The 24,362-nt window shown below is 55.3% G+C and overlaps 1 protein-coding gene across 1 annotated transcript; it reads right to left on the reverse strand.

The window, feature by feature from the left end:
- Positions 1-14,310: 14,310 nt before the first annotated feature.
- Positions 14,311-24,073, reverse strand: SELPLG (selectin P ligand). The gene is made up of 2 exons (XM_017652984.3): positions 23,916-24,073; positions 14,311-17,071 (listed from the first exon to the last, which is right to left on the reverse strand). Exon 2 carries the CDS (start codon positions 17,064-17,066, stop codon positions 15,582-15,584), a length of 1,485 nt encoding a protein of 494 aa, XP_017508473.3. The 5' UTR covers positions 17,067-17,071; positions 23,916-24,073; the 3' UTR covers positions 14,311-15,581.
- Positions 24,074-24,362: the final 289 nt, after the last annotated feature.

Below are 24,362 nucleotides of genomic sequence, written 5' to 3' on the forward strand. Positions count from 1 at the left end.
CCGGCCGCGGGGCCAGCTTGATTTCATTAGGAGGGTTTGGGGTGGGGGCAGGGGGAGGGGAGGGGCTGCCTGGGCCACACTCAGTGGCCCCTGCCCGCCACTCACACTCCCGCGGACGCCCCTCCACGCTCTGGGGACAACCAAATGGGGCACTTCCTCCCCGGCCCTGGGTCCCCAGGGCAGGCTGAGGCAGACAGACAACAGGGCTGCCCCCAGGGCTCCCCCAGAACAGTGAGCTTTCAAAGGGGACAAGGTCAAGGAGGTCCGGGGGCCCCTAGAAGCGAGGAGGAAAATTCCCCGGCCTTGGTTCCAGCGGTGACTCAGGTTTTCCAAGGCTTGGGGTCCGGAGCGGGAGCAGGGAGTGTTTGAGGGAGAGCCTGAGAAGTGGCCTGAGGCAGGGTCCAGACCCGAGGCGGGGAGCAGAGTGCTGGCACCCCCTGGCCAGTCCTGGTGGGGCTTTTCGGCTCTCCAGACCTCAGTTTCCCCATTTGCAGGAGGGCAGTGGGAAGCTTTCTGGGCTCACTCTGGCTCTGACATTCTAAGACCCAGGACTTCACAATACCCCGTGTGGGGCAGCTAGAGCAGGAGCCACGGCCCCCTGGCACAGGTGGGAAAGGGGAGCAGGGTGGACGCCAGCCATCCAACCAGGGAACCAAGGTGAGTCATTGGTGGGCTCCGAGCCAAGACCCTGGGCTGACCTCAGGGACCCGGCGGGTCGGCAGCCCTTTGCATCCACTCATGCATGCGGCACATAATCAACACCTATGGTGCACCAGGCATGGTGTCCCACAGGCTGCAGAGGTGAATCAGATGCAGCCTAGCCCTCAGGGAGCTTGCAGACTTCCAGGGAGCAGGACACATGTGTAAATTACTTTTTTACGAAACAGAAAGGGGTCTGTGGCAGAAGAGAGGCCAGGCCAAGCGTTCAGGGAAGCCCAGGGTAGAGAGCTGTCCACCAAGAGAAACAGGCAGGGAAGCGGACCTGGCTGAGAACAGGCAATCTGCGCAGCAGGAGGCCCTAGAGAGGCCTTCCAGGTGGGGGGACCCAGCCGACAGAGGCCCTGTGGCCTGGAATGCCGCGTACAGAGAAGGCACCCTCGTGACTGAGTCTGAAGCATGAAATGGACACAAGGGAGGAGCAGGTGATGATGATAAGTCAGCAGAAACCTGGCCGAAGTCTCAGAACATCATCCATCCAGGAGGCAGAAGGGAGCCCAGGAGGGCTTGGAACAGGGGAGCGTGTGAATGAACAGCTCATGCCCACCCTTTAGGAACCAGGACTCTCCTACTCACCTCCAAAAGGGAGAACATTTGTTTGGAAAATAAAACCAGAGAATTTCTCATCTCCTCTTGAGACTACCCCAAGTACCACATCCTAGAGGGAATGGGGGACCCTCTGCCAATACATACACACACACACACACACACAGAAGTACAAGGTACCAGCCATAGACATGCAGCACCTGCACCCCCCTTCCAGATGGCCAAGGGGTATCCCAGCCCCCTCTGCCCTGCCTTAGACCAGGAGCAGCCAGGCCTTCCCTCGGGCCCTGACCAGGGGAGGAGCCACGACCCCAACAGACTGGCTGAGGGCTGCAGGAATCTGAGCCTGAAAACCAAGGGCAGGGACTCACCCAACCCACACAGGGACTGGCTCCAACACAGCTGGACCAGAGGTCCCTGCCTACATCAGAGTCCCATTCTGTACCCCTCCACAGGGAGCCCCAGGCCCAGAGGCAGACAGACATGCATTCAAATCATACCTCTAGTGAATCCTAAGCCTCACAGAATCTCTGTTTCTTCATCTGTAAAATGAGGATAAGGACTCTCTACTGCTCACAGGCTGCTGAGAAAAACCTAAGGAACTGGAGGTGTGAACATGCTCAGCAATAAAAAAGCATTGTTTAGAGAGTATGCGTTTCCTATAGCTGCTGTAACAAATGACCACAAACTTAGTGCTTAAAACAATACAGATCTATTCTCATAATTCTGGCAGCTGCAAGGCAGAAATGAGTCTCACTGGGCTAAAATCAACGTGTCAGCTGGGCTGTGTTCATCCTGGAGACTTTAGGAGAGAGAATCCGTTTCTTTGCCCATTCAGGCCCCTAGAAGCCACCTGCATTATTCGGCCCATAGGCTCCTCCTCCGTCTTCACGGCCAGCTGCAGACGGCTGAGCCCTCGTGCTGCCACCCCTTGGTTCTCTCCTCCAATCCCTGTCCCACTTTCAGGGACCCTTGTAATGACACTGGGCCCATCCAAATCATCCAGGATAATCTTCCCATCTAAGATTCTTCACGGCTCAGGAAGATGAGGAGAGAGTATCAAGGAAGACAAGGATGCAGGAGGATTCCCAGCAGTAGGGACAGCATATGCAAAGGCCCTGAAGTGGATGGGAACCAGCACCTTCAGAGCAGTTCCTGAAGATCAGTATCGACTATGAGTAGATGAGCCAGGTCTGCAGGGGCTTTTCCTGTTTTGTGTGCTGCCATAACTTCAGCATCTAAGATAGTGCCTGAAACGCAGTTAGGTGCTCATTAAATGCTTGTTGATGTGTGAATGATCACTCTGACCTCCACTCTCGCATTCCCAGGTTTTGACAATCTAACACTCTGAGAGTTTGCTCCAGACTCTCCTCTTGGGTCTAAGGGTCTCACATTCCACATTCTCCAGTTCTAGGACCTGTTGCGGGACCCAGGCAAATGATCCCCGTGGCCTGCACCGCCATGGCTCCACGGGATGCAGGCATGCCTGTGGCATGGAGCAGGCAGGGCCACTTGCTTGCAACCTGTAATTTCAGAGGCAGAGAGCAAGGAGCCCTCTGCCCAGCCTTGAAGCAATTCAGACACACCACCCTGCGCTCACCGTGCAATTAGCAGTTGTGCACCCCCGCCCTGCAAACAGCCACAGCCAAAGCAGGGAGAGGGAGGGAAAGACTCAGCCTCCCTCAAGTCTCCACCAGGGTCCTTCCCAGTTGAGCCTGGGGCAGGCCGCCTGGTCCACCGCAGCCCCCAGCGCCCGCCTCTCTGGGCTCAGAGCCACTTCTAATTACACAGCCTCTGTAGCCACTGGGGCCTGCCCCCTGGGCAAAAATATCCCCAAGCCTATCATGTGGCAGGGCTGTGGCCCCATCACAGTACTGGCCTGGCCTTCAGAGGGATACCCATGGAATGGCCTCCCCTCGGGTGCTCCAAGGAGGCAGACTGGGCCTCATCCGGGCAGGCCAGAGCCCTAGGTGTGCTGTGAAACCTCTCTGGGCCTCAGTTTCCCCATCTGCAAATGAGAGGTTTTCACTTATTCCCCAGCGATTTACCATGCACCTCCGTGGGTGCAGGAACAGCACCGAGCGTGGAGAGGACTGTGGATGAGACATGACGCCACACCTCTGCTCAGGCTGTCCCCCCCACCCAAAGCACTGTCCTCCATGCTCCCCCTTGCCTGATCACCCCTATGCACATCCTGTAGCTCAGTCGCCACCCACTCCAGGAAACCCTCCCTGAACCCCAGCCCCTGGTCAGGGAGATTAGCTGCTTCTATGCTCCTGCACCCCCCGGGCTCCCTGCTCAGAGTGCTGACCACACTGGGCTGTAATGGCCTATGTATGTGTTTCTAGAATGTCAGCTTCTCGGGTCCAGAATCAGGGCCTTTTCTGTCACTGTGTCCCCAGCACCAGTGCCTGGAACACACTAGGTGCTCAGTAAATGCCCATGCACTGGCTGAATGAGTCTAGTCCAACATGCCCATGTTATACATGGGGAGACTGAGGCCCAGGGAGAGAATGCACTGACATTATTTTGCTCTGCACCAGCTCCTGCATGGAAATTCAGACAGACCAGGACCCTGCCTCGGGGGGCTCGTAGCAGGTGAGAGGTGAGAAACAAGTCAGCTGGCAAATTGGGAAGATAACCCAATACAGTGAAATGCTATCAAGGAGATAAAAAGGATGAGGGGAGAGGGAGTAGCTTGGAAGGAGGTGAGGGCAGGTGCCTGGGCAGCTATTTTGGCAACTGTGTTCAGGGATGGCCTCTCTGAAGATGTGTCTGAACTGACACCTGTGGAAGGAGAGGAACCAGGAGCTCAGGAACAGGAGGAGGAGTTTCCTGGCCAAAGGAACAGCAAGTACACAGGTCCTGAAGTGGGAAAGGGCTCGGCAGGGGTCTTTTCCAGGGAAATAAGACTGGGTGCTGATCCATCCTCCCCAGCGCGTAGTTAGAGCCTGGAAGTGGCTCTGCCCTGGGAAGGCTCAGCAGAGGCCCCTCCAAGCTCTGCTGTTCTGTGGTTCTAAGCAAACTTCCCACTTGTCTGCCCACCCGCAAGCAAACAACCAGACACCACCCACTACCAATGGGGGAGAGAAACAGGCTGGCAGTGTTTATAAAGTGAACCATCCTCTTCTCAGATGACCCAACAATTTCTTTCTTAAGGAGCCAACCAAGAAAAGAAAAACACACATCCACACAAAGACAAAAATGTCCACTGTTGCTTTATCTATGATAGCAAAAAAACAAAAAACAAAAAAACCCCACTAAACTGGAAACAACCCAAAGGTCCAGCAACAGAAAAATGGATAGACGGACTGCGGTGTGTTCATGCGGGGACACTGCTCGGCCAGGAAGGAGGGAGATGAGAGCCGGACGCGTGACGACTTGGATGAATCCCACAGCCACACCGGACCCCAAAGAACACACACTGGGCTGTTCCATTTACATGAAGTTCTAGAACAAAGGCAAAACTCAGCTACGGGACAGAAGTCAGAAGAGCAGTCACGCTTGGGTAATTGACTGGAAGGAGGCACAAGGGAACCTCCTGGGCTTGGAAATGAGCTCCGTCCAGACCTGGGTGGTGGTCACATGAACGCATGCACATGGAAATATCAAGTTGCATGCTTCAGATTTGTGAGTTTTATGCAGATTATGACTCAGTCTCAAAAAAAAACACAAAAAAACCCCTGCATCTCTCTCTTTTGAGGCGGGGGACAGTTGCTGGCGTTGGTGGGGTCTCTGGTTTCCTGTGGCTGTGGTGGCCTGGCCAGCTGCACATCGCCTTGTAAACACTGACGTTTCTCAGGGCCCCGTGCAAGGAGCGGCCTCATTAGCCCCACACAGAAGGGAAGCCGGCTTTCGGGGCAGGAATGTAAACGTGCACTGCCACACTGCAGACCTGGCCTTCTGCGTGCCTTTGGGCAGGTCGCTCCCCAGGAGCCCCTCATGCCCCTGCCCCACACTCCATCCCCCATCATGAGAAGGAATTGAGATGGTGCTTCTGAACTTCCTTTGCAGCACTTTTGGAAATGGGGGCCCCTGCCCTGCTCCCCATCTTTGAGCACAGGGGGCTGGCCAAGAGTGAGAGGTGGGGTACGAGGCTTGAAGCTGAACTTCAGGGGTCCTAAGTCATCCAAACCTTCAATATGTCACCCCACATTTCTCCTCTCTGCCCCTGCACTTTACACTAAGACCTTCTGTCCCATCTTCCTTGCTCCTTTCCTTTCTTCTTTTCTTCCCTTCCCTTTTTTCCCTGCCCCCAAATACTTACTGAGCACATACTATGTGCCAGACACTTCCCGAGCACCAGGCTACAGCAGAAACCATCCCAGATAAAAATCCCCACCCTTATGGAGCTTTCATTCTGGTGGGGCAGAGAGGATAATTCAAAAGGTAACTTAGCAATGTGTATCCCGTAGGGCCGATGGTGTTTAGGGGATATGGCGACGAACAGAGCAGAGAGGGTGATGCTCAGGCACAGGCCTGAATCATGTGAGCAGGTGAGTTGGGGAGGCGATCAGAGGTGATCAGCAGATCCCACTGATCTTTATCTCCCCCTGATCCAGGCAGGGGAAGAGCAAGTGAAAAGGTCCTGAGGTTGGGAGTAACTGGCATTTTCAAGGAGCGGAGAAGTGTCTGGTGTGGCTGGAACAGAGCAAGCGAGGGAGAGAGTGGGAGGAAGCGGGTCAGAGAGCACTAGGTCTGGATCATGCAAGGCATCTGGGGGATTTGGCTTTTCCTGCAAGTGAAGGAGGTCAACCGCGATCCCCTGTGTGTGCAAAACGCTTCCTGCCACTTCTCCTCCCCTCACATTAGGCCGCTCTCCTTTTTACTCCCCCCCACATTCGCACATATACTCTTTCTCCCAAGAGATGGCTCTGCGTCCCACCCCTGGGGCAGGAAAAGCTCTCCGCATAAGGCCCCCATGAAGGCCGTAGGGATCCTGTGCCCTTCCCTCCTCTTCTTCCAAACCCATCAAGGCTTCTGACTCGGCTGGGACCAAAAACCTGGCTCCAGGGGCCTCCTCACGGACCACTGTGTCCTGGCAGCTGTGTAAGTCAGCCTTCTGCACATAAGCCCAGGGACCAAACCACAGAGGAGATCTTCCAGGACATCCAGCTCCAGCCACCATGTGGGAGAGGGACAGGCAGGGGTGACAGCAAGGAGGTGACACCCCCCCTAGGATGAGCCAAGACCACCCGCCCTTCAGGGACTTCTGGATTCTACTGCTTTGGGGCTGGGTGACTTTGGACAAAGTTACTCAACCATTCCGAGCCTCAGCTTCCTCGTCTGTAAAATGGGGGTAATAAAACCACCCACTTCCCTGGCTTATTGTGAGAATGCAATGAGTCTTGACTCCTGTCACTAAATAAAAATGCTCAGAATAGCAGCAATGCATGTGGCACCTGGGACAGAGGATCTTTATCCCACCATCTGGGCAGCAGTGAACACAGAGGCCTGGCATACATCAGGCGCTCTGTAAGGCTGGTGGATGGAAAGGGGCAGAGCAATCAGCCACCTCAGCCCCCTGCCGCCGGCAGGCCAGTCAGCAAGGGGTGCCCCGTCCTCGGAGGAGTGAGTGTGCAGGCCTGGGCCTCACCTCCCCCTACACCCGCCACACAGCCAGGGCTCCTGAGTGCACGCAGCGAACTGAGCGGCTGCGTCTGGACCTCCCTGAGCCAGGACACACGCAGATGCTGGCCAGGGGGGATGGGCCTCCACAGCTGGAAACATCTGGTTTGGATTGTCGGTTGGAAGCACCAGCCAGGCAGCGAAGGAATTTGTGATCTAATTTTAGGCCGAAAGACAGAGAACTCAGCAGGGCGGGGGCTTGCTCCCCAAACCGCAGGGGCGGGGCTTCAAGGCCTGGGGAGACGCGGAGGACTCCGGGGTGTCCCTCAGATGGTCTGTGCCTGCCCCTAGCCAGGAACAGCATCTCTCTGGATGGACACCAACTGGGCACCTACAGGGTGCCAGCCATGTCCCTGCTCCTTCCACCTCCCACAGACCTACGAGCAGTAAGAACTTTTCTTCCCACTTCACAGGTGTGGAAGCCGAGGCTCCCAGAGGTTAGAAACATCAGGCAACTAGTAAGCAGTGGAGTGGGGATTCGAACCAGGTGCATCGGGCCCCAGCCTTACCCCCGAGGCCCCACCAATCTGCAGCTCCGGCGCTTAGATTGCTGCCAGTCCCGTGCTTTGCCTCCATCCCCGTGCCCTTGCAAAGCCTCCTTAGCTCAGTCAGTAAAGGTCTTCTGACCCCCTTCTGTGTACCGGGCACTGTGCAATGACAGAGTGTGAACATGAGGGGGAGAGACCCCTACCCTTGCACAGCCGAAACCAATATGTAACTCAGACAGTCGTCAGTGCCTCAAAGGGACAGAGGAGGTTGTGGTGAAGAAGAGCCCTGGGCAGGGCTGCAGAGAGGGACGTTCTGAGCGGGTAATAGTCAAGCTGAGAACTGAAGAAGACGCCAGCGGTGCAGAGACCTGGGAAGAGAAGACCAGGGAGAGGAGACAGTGAGTGCAAAGGTCCTAAGGCAGGAGCACGAAAGAAGAAAGAGCCAGCAGGCTTGCAGGGCCAAAGAGGGGCGAGAGTGCCAGGGACAGCCACATTCCTCCGCCCAGCCAGCCAGCCTGCCGTCAGTAAGGGGCATGGGGTCTGAGCGGGGCGGGAGTTGGGGTCCAGAAGTTTCAGCCGGTGGGATTAGGGGACCCTTCGTCCTATGTATTAAATTGTATCGAGTAGTTTGCTGAAAGGCTGCTGAAATTCAGGAGGAAATCACCTGAAGCCTGTCCCACTCGGGGGGGGGTGCCCAGAAACCAGACAACAGGGGCCTCCGGAAAGAATGACCCCAAGGGAGCGGGGCACAGCCCAGAACCAGTGGCGAGGAGAGCACGGTTCTCCCGCCCCCAGCAGGTTCCCGAGCCCCACGAGGGGACAGTATCTGCACCGCGGTGGTGTGGGGGCCGCTCCTCCTCCTCCTCCCCTGGCGAAATCAGCACAGAGGTCTTCCTACTGCTGGGCTCAGCGACAGTGCCCTCATTCTGCAGCCTCGGGCATGCGGGCGTCAGCTCTGAGAGGCAGCCGCCAAGAGGACGCTCAACAACCAAGTTCACGGCCACAGAGAGGCCCCTCTGGGTTTCCAAAAGCCTTTGAGGACGGGAGCTCGGTGGTCTCCCACCCCTGAGGGAAGAGCAGGGTGTCTCCGACTCCACACTGCTGGCATTTTGGACCAGGTCCTGTACACGCAGGGTGTTTAGCAGCACCCTGGCCACTTACTAGGTGTCGCAGCACCCCCATCCCGGGCAAGCAGTGACAACCAAAAGCATCTTCACATGTTGCCAAGCATCCCGTGGGGGACAAATCGCCCCCAGGTGAGGACTGCGCAGAGGCCTCCTGCGCCGGCTTTCAGAGCTATTGGGTGATGGTTTTACTCACCTGTAGGGGAGCCCTGGGGCCCCCAGATTTCCTAACACTTACAGTTTTGTTCTTTCCATGGACAAGTACCAGGAAAACACAGAAAAGTCAAAAAGAAGCAAATAACGCTCACCGATAAGCCCACACTCAGGGCCAACCTCTCTCCACCGCACAGTGCACTTCCGCCCAGTCGTCTTTCTACATTCAATCCTCTCAGCAGCTCTGGCTCACTGAGCGTGTGCCCTGTGCCAAACACTGGGCAGAGCGCTCTCCACACCTTGCCTCATTAATCCTGCCAACACCCCGAGGATGTGATGCTATTATCCCATTCACAGCAGAGGAAACTGAGGCTGAGTTCACTTAACATTACCTCTTGTGCATTTTTCCATGTTACCCTTCAAAAACATCATTTTCCATTGCTGAGTAACATTCTGAGGTGGTGGCCTTATTTTTCTCTACCTGTGCCCAGTTGTTGGGATACGCCCCAAACATTCCCCAGTCACCTGCGCTGGGCCAGGACCACACTAGAGGCTGAGGTGCAAGTCCCACCCGCAGGCAAGCCCCACCTTGTGCCTGGGGGCTGCGTGGGGAGTGAGAGATGAGCGGCAGGAGGCTGAGGGGACTGCGCCCCTAGGAGTCCGGCAGCCAGGGCTCTGCCCGACTCCGCCCGCTGGTAGGCTGAGTGACAGGGAGACTGCCATCCTCAAGGCCAGTCATGGGCCCTGAATTCACACAACGTCTCCCTGCGGTCCGGTCCTTTGTTCACTGTCTCCAGGTGCAGCTAAGCTACACATGGTGAAATGCACTGGAAAGAGTGGGTCACACAGCAGCTGTGTATCATCATTTCTCCCAGTGGACGAGAAAATGCCCCACGGTGTGGGGACGGACAGCATCTCTGGTCCGTGACAAAGGGGCACCATATTGGAAATGGCTCACAGGTTCTGGGGAATCCCATCCCCACCCACAGCCTCAGGTCCCACCCGCGGGCGGATGTTCCCACAGGCCCGCCTCCAGGCCTTCTCTCTCCCAAGCTGCCATCTCAAGCTGCCTCCTGGGTGCCCTCCCCACCAGCCACTCCATCTCAGTCCCTTCCCTCCAGATCTGCCTCCTGCCCCTCGGAGCTGTTCCTCCAGTGGGGAGCTAACAGATACGCCTGTTTTACAGAAGGGAAAAGAGGGTGGTGGCATGCCTGAGGCCTCACAGAGCTGTGTCCAGGGCGGTGGAGTGAGGTGATGCCTCTGCCCCCGCGTCCCTCTGGCACCACTCATCCCTAGTCCGTGGCACTGTGTGGCACAGTGTGCGGGGAAGAGCCCAGAGACCGCCTCCCAGCACCTCCCACCCCTCTGTGGGGGGACGGCCTGGGCAAGAACAACCTCTGGGGAGGACTGTGCTCTGTCTGCAGCTGACCGAGGTCAGGCCCAGGGCGCGGCCTGGAGACATGGAGATTTCGGGAGTTCCCAGCCCCTCCTCAAGAAACCAGCCTTTGGCAGCCAGTGCCCCTAGAAAGTCTTTGGCGTCTCATCTGAGATCTGTGATTCTTCAAGCTGTGAGGTCAGGCAAGCTGCTGGCCCTCTCTGAGCCTCAGTTTGCTCATCTGTAAAATGGGTTCCAAGTAGAGCCTACCTCACAGGGTGAGGATCAAATGAGAAAATACAAGCAACGAGTTCAGCACAGAGTGAGTGCACAATTAGCACACCAGAGTGAGCTGCCACTACACTTCCATGGCTATTGGTCCATGGTTGACAGCATTCTTATTGCTCACAGTGCCCTGGGTGTTGTGACCGTGCCCCCTGTATTAGGGATGGCGACTGGGAGGCTGAGAGAGGCACAGCAGAGGCAGGACCAGGCATCAGGGTGACTGTCTCCTTCCTGAGTCCTCTGGGGAATAGAAAGTCCACAAGCCCTGCCTCATGTGGCTCTCACCGAAGTGGGAGGGTGGGAGGTCCCAATGCATGAACAGTGGCCACTTGGTGGCATGAGCAGACACATGAACACCCATTTCACAGATGGAGCAGTTGGGACCCCGGGTGGAGGAGGCGTAACCTGGAGGTCTCTGCTGGTCAGCCAGGCTGATCTCTGTGCCCAGGGCTGGGGGCAGAGGGACAACAGGAAGGGCGAGCAAAGGAGGAGGCCCAAGGTGTGGCTGGATCGGTCCAAAGCTCAAGATGGTCTCAGGGCCTGGAGAGCAAGGAGGCTATGGGTGGGAGGGGGTGACAGCGACCCCAGGCAGGAAGCACGTGTGAGGAGGAGCGAGGCGGTCGGTCTGTCTGGAGAGCGAAATGTTTAGGTTCGTGGGCAGCATGTAATGAGGCTGGGAACTCCTTTGCAACTTGGGCACCAGGGAGCCATTGATGGTGTCTGAGCAGGGGAGCAGCCACTGAAGGTAAGGCGGATTGGGTCTCTACAGGACACACGGTGGGGGTGCCCTGCAGCTACAACCTGCTTGGGCATCCTCCAGGCAGATGCCCAGCCCTCTGTTCCATTTGCATTTGTGTTTCCCTGGTGGCGAATGATGTGGAGCGTCTTTTCCAGCCTTCCTGACACTTCCACCTGGAGAACAACAGGTCCTGGAGATGCCTGGCTAACGCCCAACCCATCCTTCTACTGATGGCACCGCATCAAGACAGCTGCCCAACAAGGAACCTGAGATTCCGGCGTCTTTCTTCTCTTCATCTCTGCTCCAATCCATCACCCACTCCTATCCTTCCTCCACGCCTCCTCGCCTCCTTGTAGCCCTGCTCTGGCCCAGGACGCCTCACCACCACCCGGCCCTCCCTCCTCCTGCAGCTCCTCTGGCCGCCTCCAGCCACCAGCCTTGTCCCCCTCCCAGTGCTGTCCTCTGCTCTCCACACTCTTCTCAATGCCTGGAACGTTCTTCTCCCTATACCCACCTCCCAGGACAAGTCTGCCTCCTTCCGGGGTCAAACATTTCCTGACTCCTCCTCCCCACCCCACCCCAAGCTCTGGCGCTCACAGCCGCAGCCCCTCTCCTTTGGGGCTGTGGGCCCAGCCACCATCTGACGTTTTTCTGGGTGATCATTCCATGAGTCTCTCTCTCCCTCTAGACTGTGAGCCCCAAAGGACATTGCCAGGCCTGTCCTGCCCATGTGGCATCCCAGGACCTGGCACAGAGTGGACATGCCATAAAATTCAAGTGATGTGGACTGCCTGCGTGGCAGATGGGGGTGAGATATGGAGGGAGATTTGGGGGACGTCTTCCCAGATCAGCTACTGGATGAACCACCCACAGGGCTGGCAGCCCCAGCTCGTAAGACACTAGGGACCTAGAGTAAACTCAGCATGCCACCCCCCGACCCCCGTTTCCTGATTTCCTGTCTACCCTCCTTCCTTCCCTGTCCCAGAGCTGAAGTCAGCAGAGTCGGGGTTCTTAGCAGTGCAACCTCTGGAGCAAGTGAACCAGCTTTCTGAGCCTCCGTTTCCCCAGCAGTAAAGTGGGATCATAACTGTACTTGATTCAGGGATTGTTGTGAGCTGTAAATGAGATCCTGCAGATAAAGTGCTTGGCATGGAGCTTGGCCTGCAGTCAGTGCCCAATAAATGCTAGCTCCTTACCTCTAGCCATTTCCCTTTGTCCTAGGCTCCAGCTTTGATGCGTCCTGCTCTCTGCAAGTGGGGAGGTGGGTTCAACTCTGTCCCCCTCCAAGTACCAATGCCTTGCCTCAGCAACTAAGAACTGCAAAGGGTGACAATGGGGACTGCCAGATGCCAGGACTGGTCAGCAGGGGTATTGCCCCAGAGCCCTGCTGTGATCTTACGGACAGTGTGACATAGTGGTAAAAGCATGACTCTCTGATTCAAGCCTGGATTCCAATCCCAGTGCTTATGCCTGACCTAGAACAGGTGACTTCACCTCCCTGGTCCTCAGTTTCCTCTTCTGTAAAATGGGCTGAATACTAGTTCCTCTTTCCTGGGCTGTTTGAGGGGATTCATGGTGTGACTGCAGATGTTTGAGCTCAGGATATATTTCCTGAATGGATGAATGGGGCGATTCAGGTGGTGATGTTCAAGGGAAAGGGAAAGGGCACGGATATGTAGGAGCCAGCCTAGAGCAGTCCTTGAGAGGCAATTGTCAAATTTTCAGAATTTTGTAAGCTGGTTGTTTAGTGAGTTCAATCATAGTATATTAAAAACCAAGGTCTTCAATACTCAAAACTCATCACTTCCTAATCATTTTACTACATGCTACTGTTATCTGTGCTCCTGAGATTATTTACATTTGTTGTATCTACTAGCAAACGGCTGGTTGTTCAAAATCGTCCATAGGCCACCTTACTACACTGATGGACAGTGCCTGCATTGGGATATGGGTGAGGACTTGGTAATATGGGTAAATGTAGTAACCACATTGTTTTTTCATGTGAAACCTTCATAAGAGTGTATATCAATAATACCTCAATAATAAAAAAAAATCGGCCATAGGTGTATTTACACCAAGGAAATTGGCAAGCATCACGAATCACGGCTCAGGTACAGATCCACTCAGAGACAGTTGTTAAACATGTACCCAGCACCCCACTCGGTTTGCAGCTGGTTCTTGGCTAAACAAGACCTCTTTCTCCATCTTCAAACTGGATAGACGGAAGCGTCTGGCTTTCAAGGGCAGCAAGAGCTGGTGGCGGGCGCCCCCTCGTGGCTGCTTCCAGAACCCATCTTGACGCTGATGGCGACTTGGAATCCTACACCAGAGGTGCTTGGTTGCCCAGAGTCCTTGAGCAGAGGCGCTCCAGAAACCCTCAGGGGAACGCGGACACCTGCTCCCTGCCCAGGAGGACCGGATGACAGGACCCTGGGGATACTGCTCAGATGCCACCGCCAAGTCCTTCAGCGTCTGGGTCCCCAACTCTGTGATGGGGAGACCCCCAACTGATTTTTCTCATCACTCCCAAGGGGACGTGAGCTTATGTTTCTCTTAACGCAAAAGCCCACGTTCTCCAGGGTCAGCTCTCCCTCCAGCACTGCCACCAACACACTTTGTGTTTCACATTTGCTCTAGAGGTTCAGGGGAGGGGCAGACATCCTCCACCTCTCATGACTCTGTCCCCACGGGTCCGTGGCCTGCCATGTCCCCTCCTGCCCTTTTCCCTTCCTCTCCTGTCTCCGGAGCTGCAGCCAATACCTCTGGACTCATCCCTCCCTTTGAGCTTTCTCTGCAGGACATACCCTGAAGTGGAGGGTTCCTTCACTCCCAGAGCAGCCACTGGATGCATTTACTAGAAAAGAAAACCCGTCTCTCTGAAATGAGTTGTATTCCTCTCTTAGAAGGTAGAACAGTGAGCTTATCAAGCAGGAATTTCCTTCTTAAAGTGACTAAAAGCAATAGAAGGCAAAAGACTTTGAATTTGGGCTCAGTCACTGTGGGTGGACCATTCTCAAAGCCTCAGCTTTCTGACCTGACCCTCAGGGTCAATATAGGTCTCAAATGTGGTAATGCACACACATGGTAAGTGTTGGTTCAATGGGGCAGCTGACTTCTCTGATTCGCTGGGCTAATGAGTTTCCCATAATAGGGGACTTTCAGTGCTAAAATCAGGAGAGCCCCAGGCAAACCAAGGCATCTGGTCACACTTGAATCAGGGGTCAGCACATCTACAGTCTAATCCCACCTGCCACCTGTTTGTAAATAAAGTTTTATTAGAACTCAGCCAAACCCATTCATTTATGACATGTTGTCAATTGCTGCATTTGGCTATGACGACAGTTACAACAAAGATCACATGGCCTCAAATACTTATGGTCTTGTCATTTAAGAGTAGGCTGGCTGGTCCCAAACTTTAAAGGACAGCTAGTCAGTTCTCCTGTGAGTTCTTTCAAGTCTAGTAGGCTGCAGCCGTTCTAGCCCCGTGGGAGGAGTGGGCACTGGGTGTTAAACAGGAGACGGGCCCCATGTGGAATGGAAAGGTCAGGGTGGGCTTCTGGGGAGGATGGCACTAATGTTTAGAGGGAGTATTGGTCTGAGATTTGGGGGGAACTATTCTGTAGGCCAGAACTGGCTCATGGGGGGCGTTGAATAAGGCTGTCTTCAGGGCCAGCCCCATACCCCCTCTGAAACCTCCCCTGGCCACCCAAGGACGTAGTCACATGAGTCCACAGTCCGAGAGACCACCCTGAGGCCAGCCTCATGGCCCGTGCGAGGGGCTCCCTGAGGAGGCGAGCACCAAACGACCCACTCCGGCCTGAAGGAGGCGCCTGGATACCCTGAGACATTCAGCCGTCACTGTTCCTCAGGGATTTATTGCTTGCACGTACTGCCCTGAATGTGGGCACAGAGGAAGGCTGGGTTGCAGGACTGGGTTACTCTGCCACCGGAAGGACACTCGCTGGGCCACATGGTCCCAAACACAGTCCTGGCACTCCACACTGGCCCCTGCCCTTGGGCGGAGACTGCACCCTGGGTTCCCCAGGGAGATGCCGAGACCCAAGCTGCCCCATACTGGAGAGGCGGTAGTGGCAGGAGATGGCTCAGGCCTCCCTTCCTGGGCGGTAACCACAGCGACTGGAAGAAAAGGACTGTGGGGGCAGAGGCTCTGAGTGGCCCCTGGGTGCGTTGGGTGGGGCTCTGGCAGCCAGGAAAGGGAGGAGCGCAGGGGTGGCACGAGGAAACGCCGATGGATGGGGGACGCGGCAGCGGCAGGGATCTCTCTGGCCTCCACTAGAGGCAGGAGGAAGACAGGCCGCTCGGCTTGCCAGTCCCACTTTGGCCACAGGACCTTACTGCCCTCGGTCCTGGGTGGGGTGGCCAGGGGTCCTGCACTGAAGATCCCATCCCTAGGGGGCTGCAAGGAAGCCCATACATGTGGAACAGAGCCCGGGTGCTCAGTGGTGGCCCGGCGGGCCCACGGGAGTGTGGAGACCAGGGTCCTGTAGGCAGACGGGCAGTGGGAGCTAAGGGAGGAAGCTCTGCAAGGTGAGGTCGTCCCCCTCGTGGCCCTGCCCAGGCCCTGCCTTTAGGCCCTGGCTCCTGGCTTTGGGCAGTTCCCCATTGGCCATGGCACCAGGCCCCTCGCCCCCCTCAGGCAGCAGGGACGAGATACAGACCATCTCGGTGGGGGAGTAACTGCGCACAGGGTACGAGTGGTTCTTGCGGGACAGGCGGACAGCCAGCACCACGGTGCACACAAGGAAGATGGTGGCCACGAGGGCCAGGATGAGGATGGCCAGCAGGCACTGCTTCACAGGGATGCGGTCCAGGTCCTCCGTGGGGCTAGGGACCGCAGAGCTCCAGGGGAAAAGGTCCTGGTGATTTTTCCGCTGGTTGATGAAGACATTAGATGAACTTCCAGCTCTCACAGTGGTGGTGTGGTGAGTATCAGAAGGCATGAGAAGGGGTGTGCCTAGGCCCCTTGTAGTAGGAGGTCCTGTGGACAGTGCCTCTGTGGCAGTGCGCTCCGTGGAAGGGGCTGTTGTGGCAGCTGGTTCTTTGGACAGGGCCCCCATGACAGTGGATTCCATGGGCAGGGCCTCTGTGGCTGCAGGTTGTGTGGACAGTGCCTCTGTGGCAGTGTGCTCCATGGAAGGGGCTGTTGTGGCAGCTGGTTCTTTGGACAGGGCCTCCGTAGCTGCGGGTTCTGGGGACAGGGCCCCCACGACAGTGGATTCCATGGGCAGGGCCTCTGTGGCTGCAGGTTGTGTGGTCAGTGCCTCTGTGGCTGCTGGTCCCATGGACAGGGTACCCACGACAGTGGATTCAATGGGCAGGGCCTCTGAGGCTGTGGATTGTGTGGTCAGTGCCTCTGTGGCTGCTGATCCCATGGACAGGGTCCCTATGACAGTGGATCCCATGGGCAGGGCCTCTGAGGCTGTGGGTTGTGTGGTGACCTCTGTGGTTGCTGGTTCCACAGACAGGGCCTGTCTGTCTGTTGATCCTATGGACAGGGCCTCCATGGTGGCCAGTTCTGTGGATGGAGCCCTGTCTGTTGATGGAGTATCCATCATAAGAGATGCTACAATAACCTGCTCTTTGGTTAGAGGGCCTCGTGTGGAAGGAATTCCCCGTGTGGCCAGCTGTGTGCTCAAATTTTCTATAGCTGTCCCCCCTGCATCTATGCCAGTGGAGTTCCCTGTGGCCAGAGTGGCTAGCTCAGGAGTTCCAGGCCCTGCAGAATCCCTCTGCCCCAAGGTTCCCAGCACAGCCAGAAGCTTGTGGCTCAGGGTCACAGACGCAGGGCTACTTTGAAATATTTCTGGAAGGTCTGTGCCTTCTATGAAATAGTCTTCATTCATATCAGAGTAAAAGTCCCTGTTCACCTTGACCCAGCTCCGGGCAAGCAGGAGACCTGGGGTCTCTTTGGCTCCATCCTCCGGGGCCCTCCACAGCTGGAGGCTGCTGCCAGGGCCCAGCAGGGTCAGCAGCAGGAGTTGCAGAGGCATGGCACCTGGAGGGAAACAGACGGGGGGACATCAGGACAGCTTGGGGGGACATCAGGACAGCTTCACCCCAGGGCCTTCCAAGCACCCACAGCTGCAATCTTAGACAGTCACAGCTGAGAGTATGTTTGGTCTGGGACAGGAACTTAGGTTTAAGCATCCTCACAACCCAGTATGTGCCTGGTGTACATACAGTAGACCCTCAGCAAATAGCAGCTATTTTTATTTATCAACACTAATAAATCCACCCAGGGGGCCTTTCAAACCCCTCTATTCAGTGCATAGAAATTTTATTTGCCTCCCTATCCTTTTTGATTAAAACTTTCTAATTGTGGGCAAGACAATCCACTGGGGTGTAGAAGGAAATACTAGTTTTTGGTTATAGTAACTTGTATGTCACCTTTTTAAATTTCTATTTTTGCATATATTTATATCATGAGTAGAGCAGTACCTACACACAGTTCATCCAGATCAGTACATACATATTGCCTAGTGACAGAGTCCATAAACTAAAGAATGTGGAGACCACAGGTCTGCAGGACAATGCTGCTTGTTCACACTTCTGAGGCATCTTGGAGTCTGATCCTGACCCTCTTCTACCCTCCTCTCTTGGCTCCCACCATGCACAGCCCTGACCTGTCCCACAGATTCTCAGTTGTTCTCATCCTTTCTCCATGTCTCAGCTTTTTGTTCCCTTTGGCTGTGGGCTCGCTTACATAATTGGGATGACAGTACTTTCTGTGTAGATTATTGAAGATGGGATAGGTGAAGCTGGCAGAGCCCTCAGCACTTTGCTCCTATCACAAGCTCCAGCAAAGGACAGCTACTTTGGTTCTTTCAGGAAACCTATTCCATAAGTCTTCAAGGGCCTGGAGCCATCAACTGCACTATCTGGGGCCAGGAGAAAACTCACATCTTTTCAGACCAGTCCTGCCCTCAGGAAGCTGACAGTCATCTCATTTGCCTCTGGGCAAAGCCGCCATCCTCTCTGGATTCACCCTGCAGCCTCCCGATTTGGTGGCCAGAAAGGGGGGTGCCTCTACTTTTGACCATCTCATTGGTCTTCACTTGGGCTTCCTGTTTTCTCTCCCCTTACCCCTCGCACTGGCTGGTGTTTGTGGGATACAGAATCTTGCCATTAAGAATCCTCTGGTGAATGACAGCTATGTTCTGGGGCAGGAGTTAGGTATTCCTGGGTTCCCTGGACATAAAACCCTTTATCAGTGTGCAATCCCAATCACAGTGTCTGGGGCAGAGCCTGGATAATTTCCAGCACCTTCCCTTATACTTCACATAATTCAGAGCAGAGAGCAGTTGCTTATCATTCCTTGAGTGACTATAACTTACTCGTAGGCCCCTCAGCTTCCAGGCTCGATCTGAACTCCTTCAGATGTTAGTTAGAATTACGCTGGTTTCTAAACTACCAGTCTAATCATATATTAAAATAATTTCTTAAACTAAACTTTATGATACTTGCACCAGACACATCTGGCCCTCACTATTATCCTCATTTTACTGAGGACGGATGAGGCTCAGAGAGGTAAAGGGACCTGCCCAAGACACACAGCTGGAGAGTGGCAGATTCAAACACCGTGAGGATTCAGGAAGGCTTCGTGGAGAGACCTGACCTGGCAGAGGGGGCAGAAAGAGCAAAGGCTTGGAAGAGAGCCTAGCTTGCTATGTTGGTGGCTGGGCTGGGGAACCCAGATGGAGAGGGAGGACAGAGTAAGAATAAGGAGGACCTTGCAGGCCACACCACCCAGAAAGGCCAGCCCCATAGGGCCTGAGGGCCTGCAAGGCACAGGATTGAAAGTGCACACTATGGGTTCAGACAAAGGGATGTCTGAGCCCAGCTCCGTCCCTTACAAGCTGTATGACCTAGACACAGAGCTTGGCCTTTCTGGGCCTCGGTTTTCTCTTCTGTAAAATGGCAGTAACAAATAGTTCCTATGACCTAGGGACGCTGAGAGAATGCAACAAGGTGATGGATTCAGACGTTCCAGGCTCACTGTAGGTGCTTAATAAATGTGTCACATACACACACACGCACATGCACACACACTCCTTGCCTCCCAACTGCCTTCAGGAGGCAAAGCATCTTTACACAGGGGATGCCCTGCTTTCCTAGGGGAGGGGACTTTAGGACAAAGCCACCAGCTCAGAGATGTATTTCATAATTATGAAAAGACATGCACCTACCGCCCCCATTCCAGCAGTTCTCAGTTCCTGGAAGGCGGTGCCCTCAGCCACTTCCTGGAAGCAGACAGGGTGGGGCAAAAACAAAATCCCAACCTGCTGGGGAGTGGGGGCCCCTGCGGCCTGGAGGATGCTTCGGAGGGGGCCACAGCCATGTCCCCCCAGGGGACTCTCTCCCCAGGCTGCCCCCTCCTGTGCGTCCGTGCCTACAGTGCCCTGAGAGAGGCCTCTGAGCAGCTGTGTGACTGAGCCTGTCACTTCACCCACCCTGAGCCTCAGTTTCCCATCTGTAAATTGGGTGACGTTGCTTTAAAGAATGGTCCTGAGAATCAGATGAGATGCTGCACGGAAGGTCCCTGATGCCAGCATCCATCAGGAGGTATTTTATTTGGGGGCCCTGTTTGGGGCTGTGGACAGAGGAGCAGAGGAAAGGGATACCTCAAACTCAGGGAAGGTACAGATATGGCCATGACGCCCTTACCTCCTGGTAAGGGGGCAGTTAGGGAAGGTTGGGGTTCTGTGTGAGAACAGAGACCTCCCTGTCTGTCAAAATAAGATGGGGTGTGCCTATCTCCCTGCCTGGGCCTGTCTAAGGTGACAAGCACATCCCAAATGTTCCCAGTATTGGCACCAAAAACCTCTCCTGGTGCCTCAGTCCCAGGAAAGCTGGGGCGGCTGGTCACCCCAGCCTAGTGCCACCCTGTGGGTTTTGCAGGAAAGGGACCATGGCTACAGCAGCCTTGAGCCAGGCAATAGCCACTGACAGGAAGACGACCTGGCACCCCGAGGTTGGGTGGCTGCGAGGCACACACAGGCAGCAAGCAGAGGAGCAGACTGCAAGCGCTGGGTGTGGCTCGTAGGGTGTCAGCTGCAATGTTTGCCAAAACAGATTTATGGTACTAGGGCAAGAAGAGGCATTAGGAAGCCCCGCGGTGGATGGATTGGCTCCTTCTCTCATCATATGGGGGAGGCCCCACCATCTTCCCTCCAGCACTGGCTGCTAGGATTCCCACTACACACATTAGGGAAGTAGGGCTCAGAGTGGTGAAGTCACTTCCCCTAGGCCCTCCCTTTCCCCTCCGCTCCCCTCAGAGGGCAGGACAACAGTCCCTTTCCACAGCAGCGGGACCCCTCAGCCCGAGAGAGGGGCAAAGAGCTGCCACATCCTACTTGTCCTGCTGCCTGCCTACCGGAGTAGTCAAACACCACCTCCTTCCTGCCTCGCACCCTAGAACCAGGTTGCCTCCGCCCCAAGCCCCTCCCAGGCTGTGCGGATCTGCAGGCTGCTGGGGGCACACACCCCAGCTCCAGAGAGCACCTGTGTGGCCACCCTGGACTGCTCAGGAAAGACACCCACAGAGCTCCAAGAAGCCTGGGACCCTCATTCAGGATCTTGGACCCCAGGAGTCCCAGCGTTCAAGGGCTTGGAATCTTAGGGATCTAAAAGACAGTGTCTCAGGGTGTGGGTTGAGCAGCTGCCAAATAGGAGGCCCCAGATCAGTAAGTTAGTTCAAACTGAGGCCCAGGGGCCCCCCACATTCCAGGGCAGGTCTAAGTCCTGGCAGACAGGACAGGCCTTGGCTCAACTCAGAATTAAATCCAGCATCAAAGCAGAACTTGTCCCAGCTCTGTGGCTTACAGGCTGTGTGGCCGGGGGCAACTGAACTCTGAGCCACTGATTCCTTGTCCGGGGCACAAGGACAGCACCAGCGTCTATACCTCCTAGGGTTGTGGGTTGAAACGAGCTGGTCCAGGTTGAGTGTTTAGCCTGTAATAAGCATTCAATAAAGGCCAGCTGTTGTCATTGTCATTCTGTGCTGAGGGCCATATCCCTGAAAAATGCCCACCCTGGGACAGTTCTGACACACCCCTGACCTTGACAGTTAGAGAGGGCTGGACAGGGAGCCCTCTAATCCTGGGCACCATGCACAGCCTTAGCCTCCTCTGGTCTATACATCACATGTATTGAGTGTAGACGAAGTGCCAGGCACGGTTCTAAGAGCTATATATGAATTGTTAGCTCACTTTGGCCCCACAATCTCCTCCAATTAGCCCCAGGTGAGAGATGAGGAAACTGAGGCCTACTTGGTGCCTAGAATCACACGGCCAGTAAGAGAGGGTCAGGAACTTGAACCTGGGTGGTGTGGACCTCACAGTCACAGTCCCACATCACCCACGAACAAGGCTATGTCCATTCTCCAGGACCAAGGCAATTACCACCTCCTCCAAGAAGCTGCCCTGGGTTGCCCCGGCATGATTAGTCACTCCTACTGTTTAAACTGTTTAAAATGTTTTTTTTCTTTCTACAAATTCATTCCTATTGGCCCATAAACCCCAAGAGGGCAGGAACCACACACATCTTGCTGCTCATGCTACATGTCCTGGGCTTAGCAGACAGGCAGGCATACAGCAGGCATATGACATTTACCCGTTGGAGCTCAAGCACTGCTTGCTTTTGGAGGGTGGAGTCCCTGCTGGATCCCCAGCGCCTGCAGGCCTGGCATCCTGAGGCCTCACTGAGAGGCCTGTGTGGGATTAATACATAAATTAAGTATAGAAATCAAACGTATAATCATATATGACTTGATTATTTTTCCTGTAATTCCTGGTAAGTGATCAAGAAGAGAACAAACAAAACCAAAACAGTTTCTGTGACCTAACTGCCCTTGCTAAAGTTTCAATACCATGAAAGACGTTGGGCCCCAGGAGCCTGGAGACTGCCAGGGATTAAGGTTAGAGTTAGTTAATGGTTGTCTAGTAAGTCCCCACACAGAATTCTATTGTTGTTAACATGTATTTGCTCAATAAATATGAAGGGTGCCCTCAGCACCACTCTTGCGCGGTTAAGCCTGAGTCCCCTGGCCGGTCCTTCCAGATCTTCGATATCTCATCGCATCTCCCCCGTTGTCTGCAGGTCAGAAGCAGGGAGGACAGACAGGCCTGCAGGGGGGGACGCCGTGAATGACACGGGGCCAGCAGCACCCCCCGCCCAGGACCTGCCATCTTCAGCCTTCTGGTACTGAGCTTGTCAGCTTGCGCTTCCCAACTGTTTCTCGTCACCTGCCCTACCCCCATCAAGGAACCTTGTCAGACATATTTTCCTAATTACCACTGGCCCCCATGAAAATTTAGATCCACAGATGTGCCTGTTTAATGTTCTGGGGCCCTTGGCAGGAACACAAACCATAGTGATGTCTAGAATTGTTCTGCACCTGCCTTATCAAAAAACGTTCACCTGTTGGGTCCCAGGTTGACTGGCCTGGTACAGAGGAGGTTAGGTCCTCCAGGCAAATGAAGTCTGTGAGACCTACACCTGGTTTCAGGTGAACAACTGACAACTGTCAGCATATCTGGGCAGACGGACAGACAGAGAAGCACACATGCACACACTCACACACCAGTCATCCTATCTCCTCCTAGCCCCAGGGCCCCCGGCATTGTTCCGGCCCGGGCTCAGCGGTGGGGCCCCACAAGGCTCCTGTGAGCTGCCGGGACCGCAGTCCGCCTGAGCCGGCCACCGGCCAGCCACGCCACTGGGGCAGCTGCTTTTCCTCTCTAAGCCTTGGTTTTCTTATCTGTAAAATGTGGGCATGGGGGTCGCCAATAACCCCGGAGCCCCTCTGAAGGCCCTACTCAGACAGGCCGAGGTTCCCAGGAGACGCTCAGTCCAGCAGCCCAGCCCCTTCCACCGTCCGGGTTTCCGTCTCTACTGGCTGATGGCCAAGCCCAGTGAGGGAGGCAGCTACCGTTTAGGGTGTGACCCACAAGCCCCAGAGGAACCACCTTGGGGCCTGGGGCCAGGGGAGTCACCACCTGAGCCCCCTGCCCCGCAGGAGGCCTGGCCTGGAGGTGCTCAAAGTCAGGGATGGGAAAGGGAGAAAACCCAAGAGGGTCCCGGAGGGAGGAAGAGAATCCCAGGCGCCCACACCCCTGATCACTGTCTGCGTGTGTGTGTGCGCGCAGGGGGGCACCGCTTCTGCCACCAGCCCCCTACCATTCTCCTTTATGCCCCTAAAGCACCCCAAATACAAATCAGTAAGAGTATTCTAATTATGATTATTTTATCTTTTGCTAGTAATAGTATCCTAGTTCTAATAATTTAATAACTTGGTACCTACAAATGTCATGTTCTAAATCTTATGTGTGAAGAACATAGCCTGAGAAACGGTATTTTTAAGGGTCCACAGCCTATGTCGCTTCAAGACACAGCCTGCACCGCCTCCCCCTTCCTGGAATCGCCTGGACCTAATCCCAGCTTCACTTCTGAGCAAATCCCTTCACCTCTCTGGGCCTCAGTTTCCCACCAGGAAAGGAAGCGTGGAACGATTGTTAGGGAAATGCTCCTGATTTCTCCAACTTTTCTAGTTCAGAATGCCCCCATGCCAGCCGCTGCTGGCGGGCCTGACAGGGAGGGTAGGATGGGGGTCAAGAACAGCAGGATCTGGAAGAGATAGCAGAACAAGGCCACAACCTCCAGGCAGCCCTTGGTCCTGGGCCCCAGAGCTCTGGTTTGCCTCCTGCAGGGCCTGTAGCTCAGGTCCTGCCTCGGGCCAGTCCCCAGTTCTGCTGGGCTATGAGGCAGGCCTGCTAGTCCCTTGCCTACCCCCACACCCCACCCCGGAGCTACTCCCTGCGGTTTTGCAAGCTGGCACTTACCAAGCTCAGCAGAGCATGGGACAGCTGTCTCGTGGGCCCAGGAGAAGTGGCTTCTCTGCTTTAGAGGTAAGGACCTGGCCCACACTGCCAGGCACTGCTGTAGCACCCCCTGCCGTGGTCCCAGACCCCGCCAACCCCCAACGGCCGTGTATGAAAGAAGGAAGCTAGAATGTGGTTACTCAGACGGGGCCACGTGATGGCCCACACCCACTTGTTTGTGACAGCTTTGGTGACAACGTTGATCCAGCTGAGGTGGGCAGTGGGAGATAAGGCCTGCTGAACTGATGTCACCCTGGATCCTAGTAACCATGCAAACACTGAGAACCACATGAACACGTTCTGGGGAGGAGTAGGTGAGGGGCCCATCCTGAGAAAGGCCACAGCATTACTGCACAGGTGACAGGAAGTGAGGGTGGAGGGCACCCTGCCCTGGAAGGTAGGGAGTGG

This window comes from Manis javanica, chromosome 15 (assembly GCF_040802235.1).
Source record: "Manis javanica isolate MJ-LG chromosome 15, MJ_LKY, whole genome shotgun sequence".
NCBI classification, from domain to species: domain Eukaryota; kingdom Metazoa; phylum Chordata; class Mammalia; order Pholidota; family Manidae; genus Manis; species Manis javanica.

Coding starts and splice junctions, on each gene's coding strand:
- SELPLG (XM_017652984.3), bottom strand. CDS start 17,066: ATGCCTCTGCAACTCCTGCTGCTGACCCTGCTGGGCCCTGGCAGCAGC.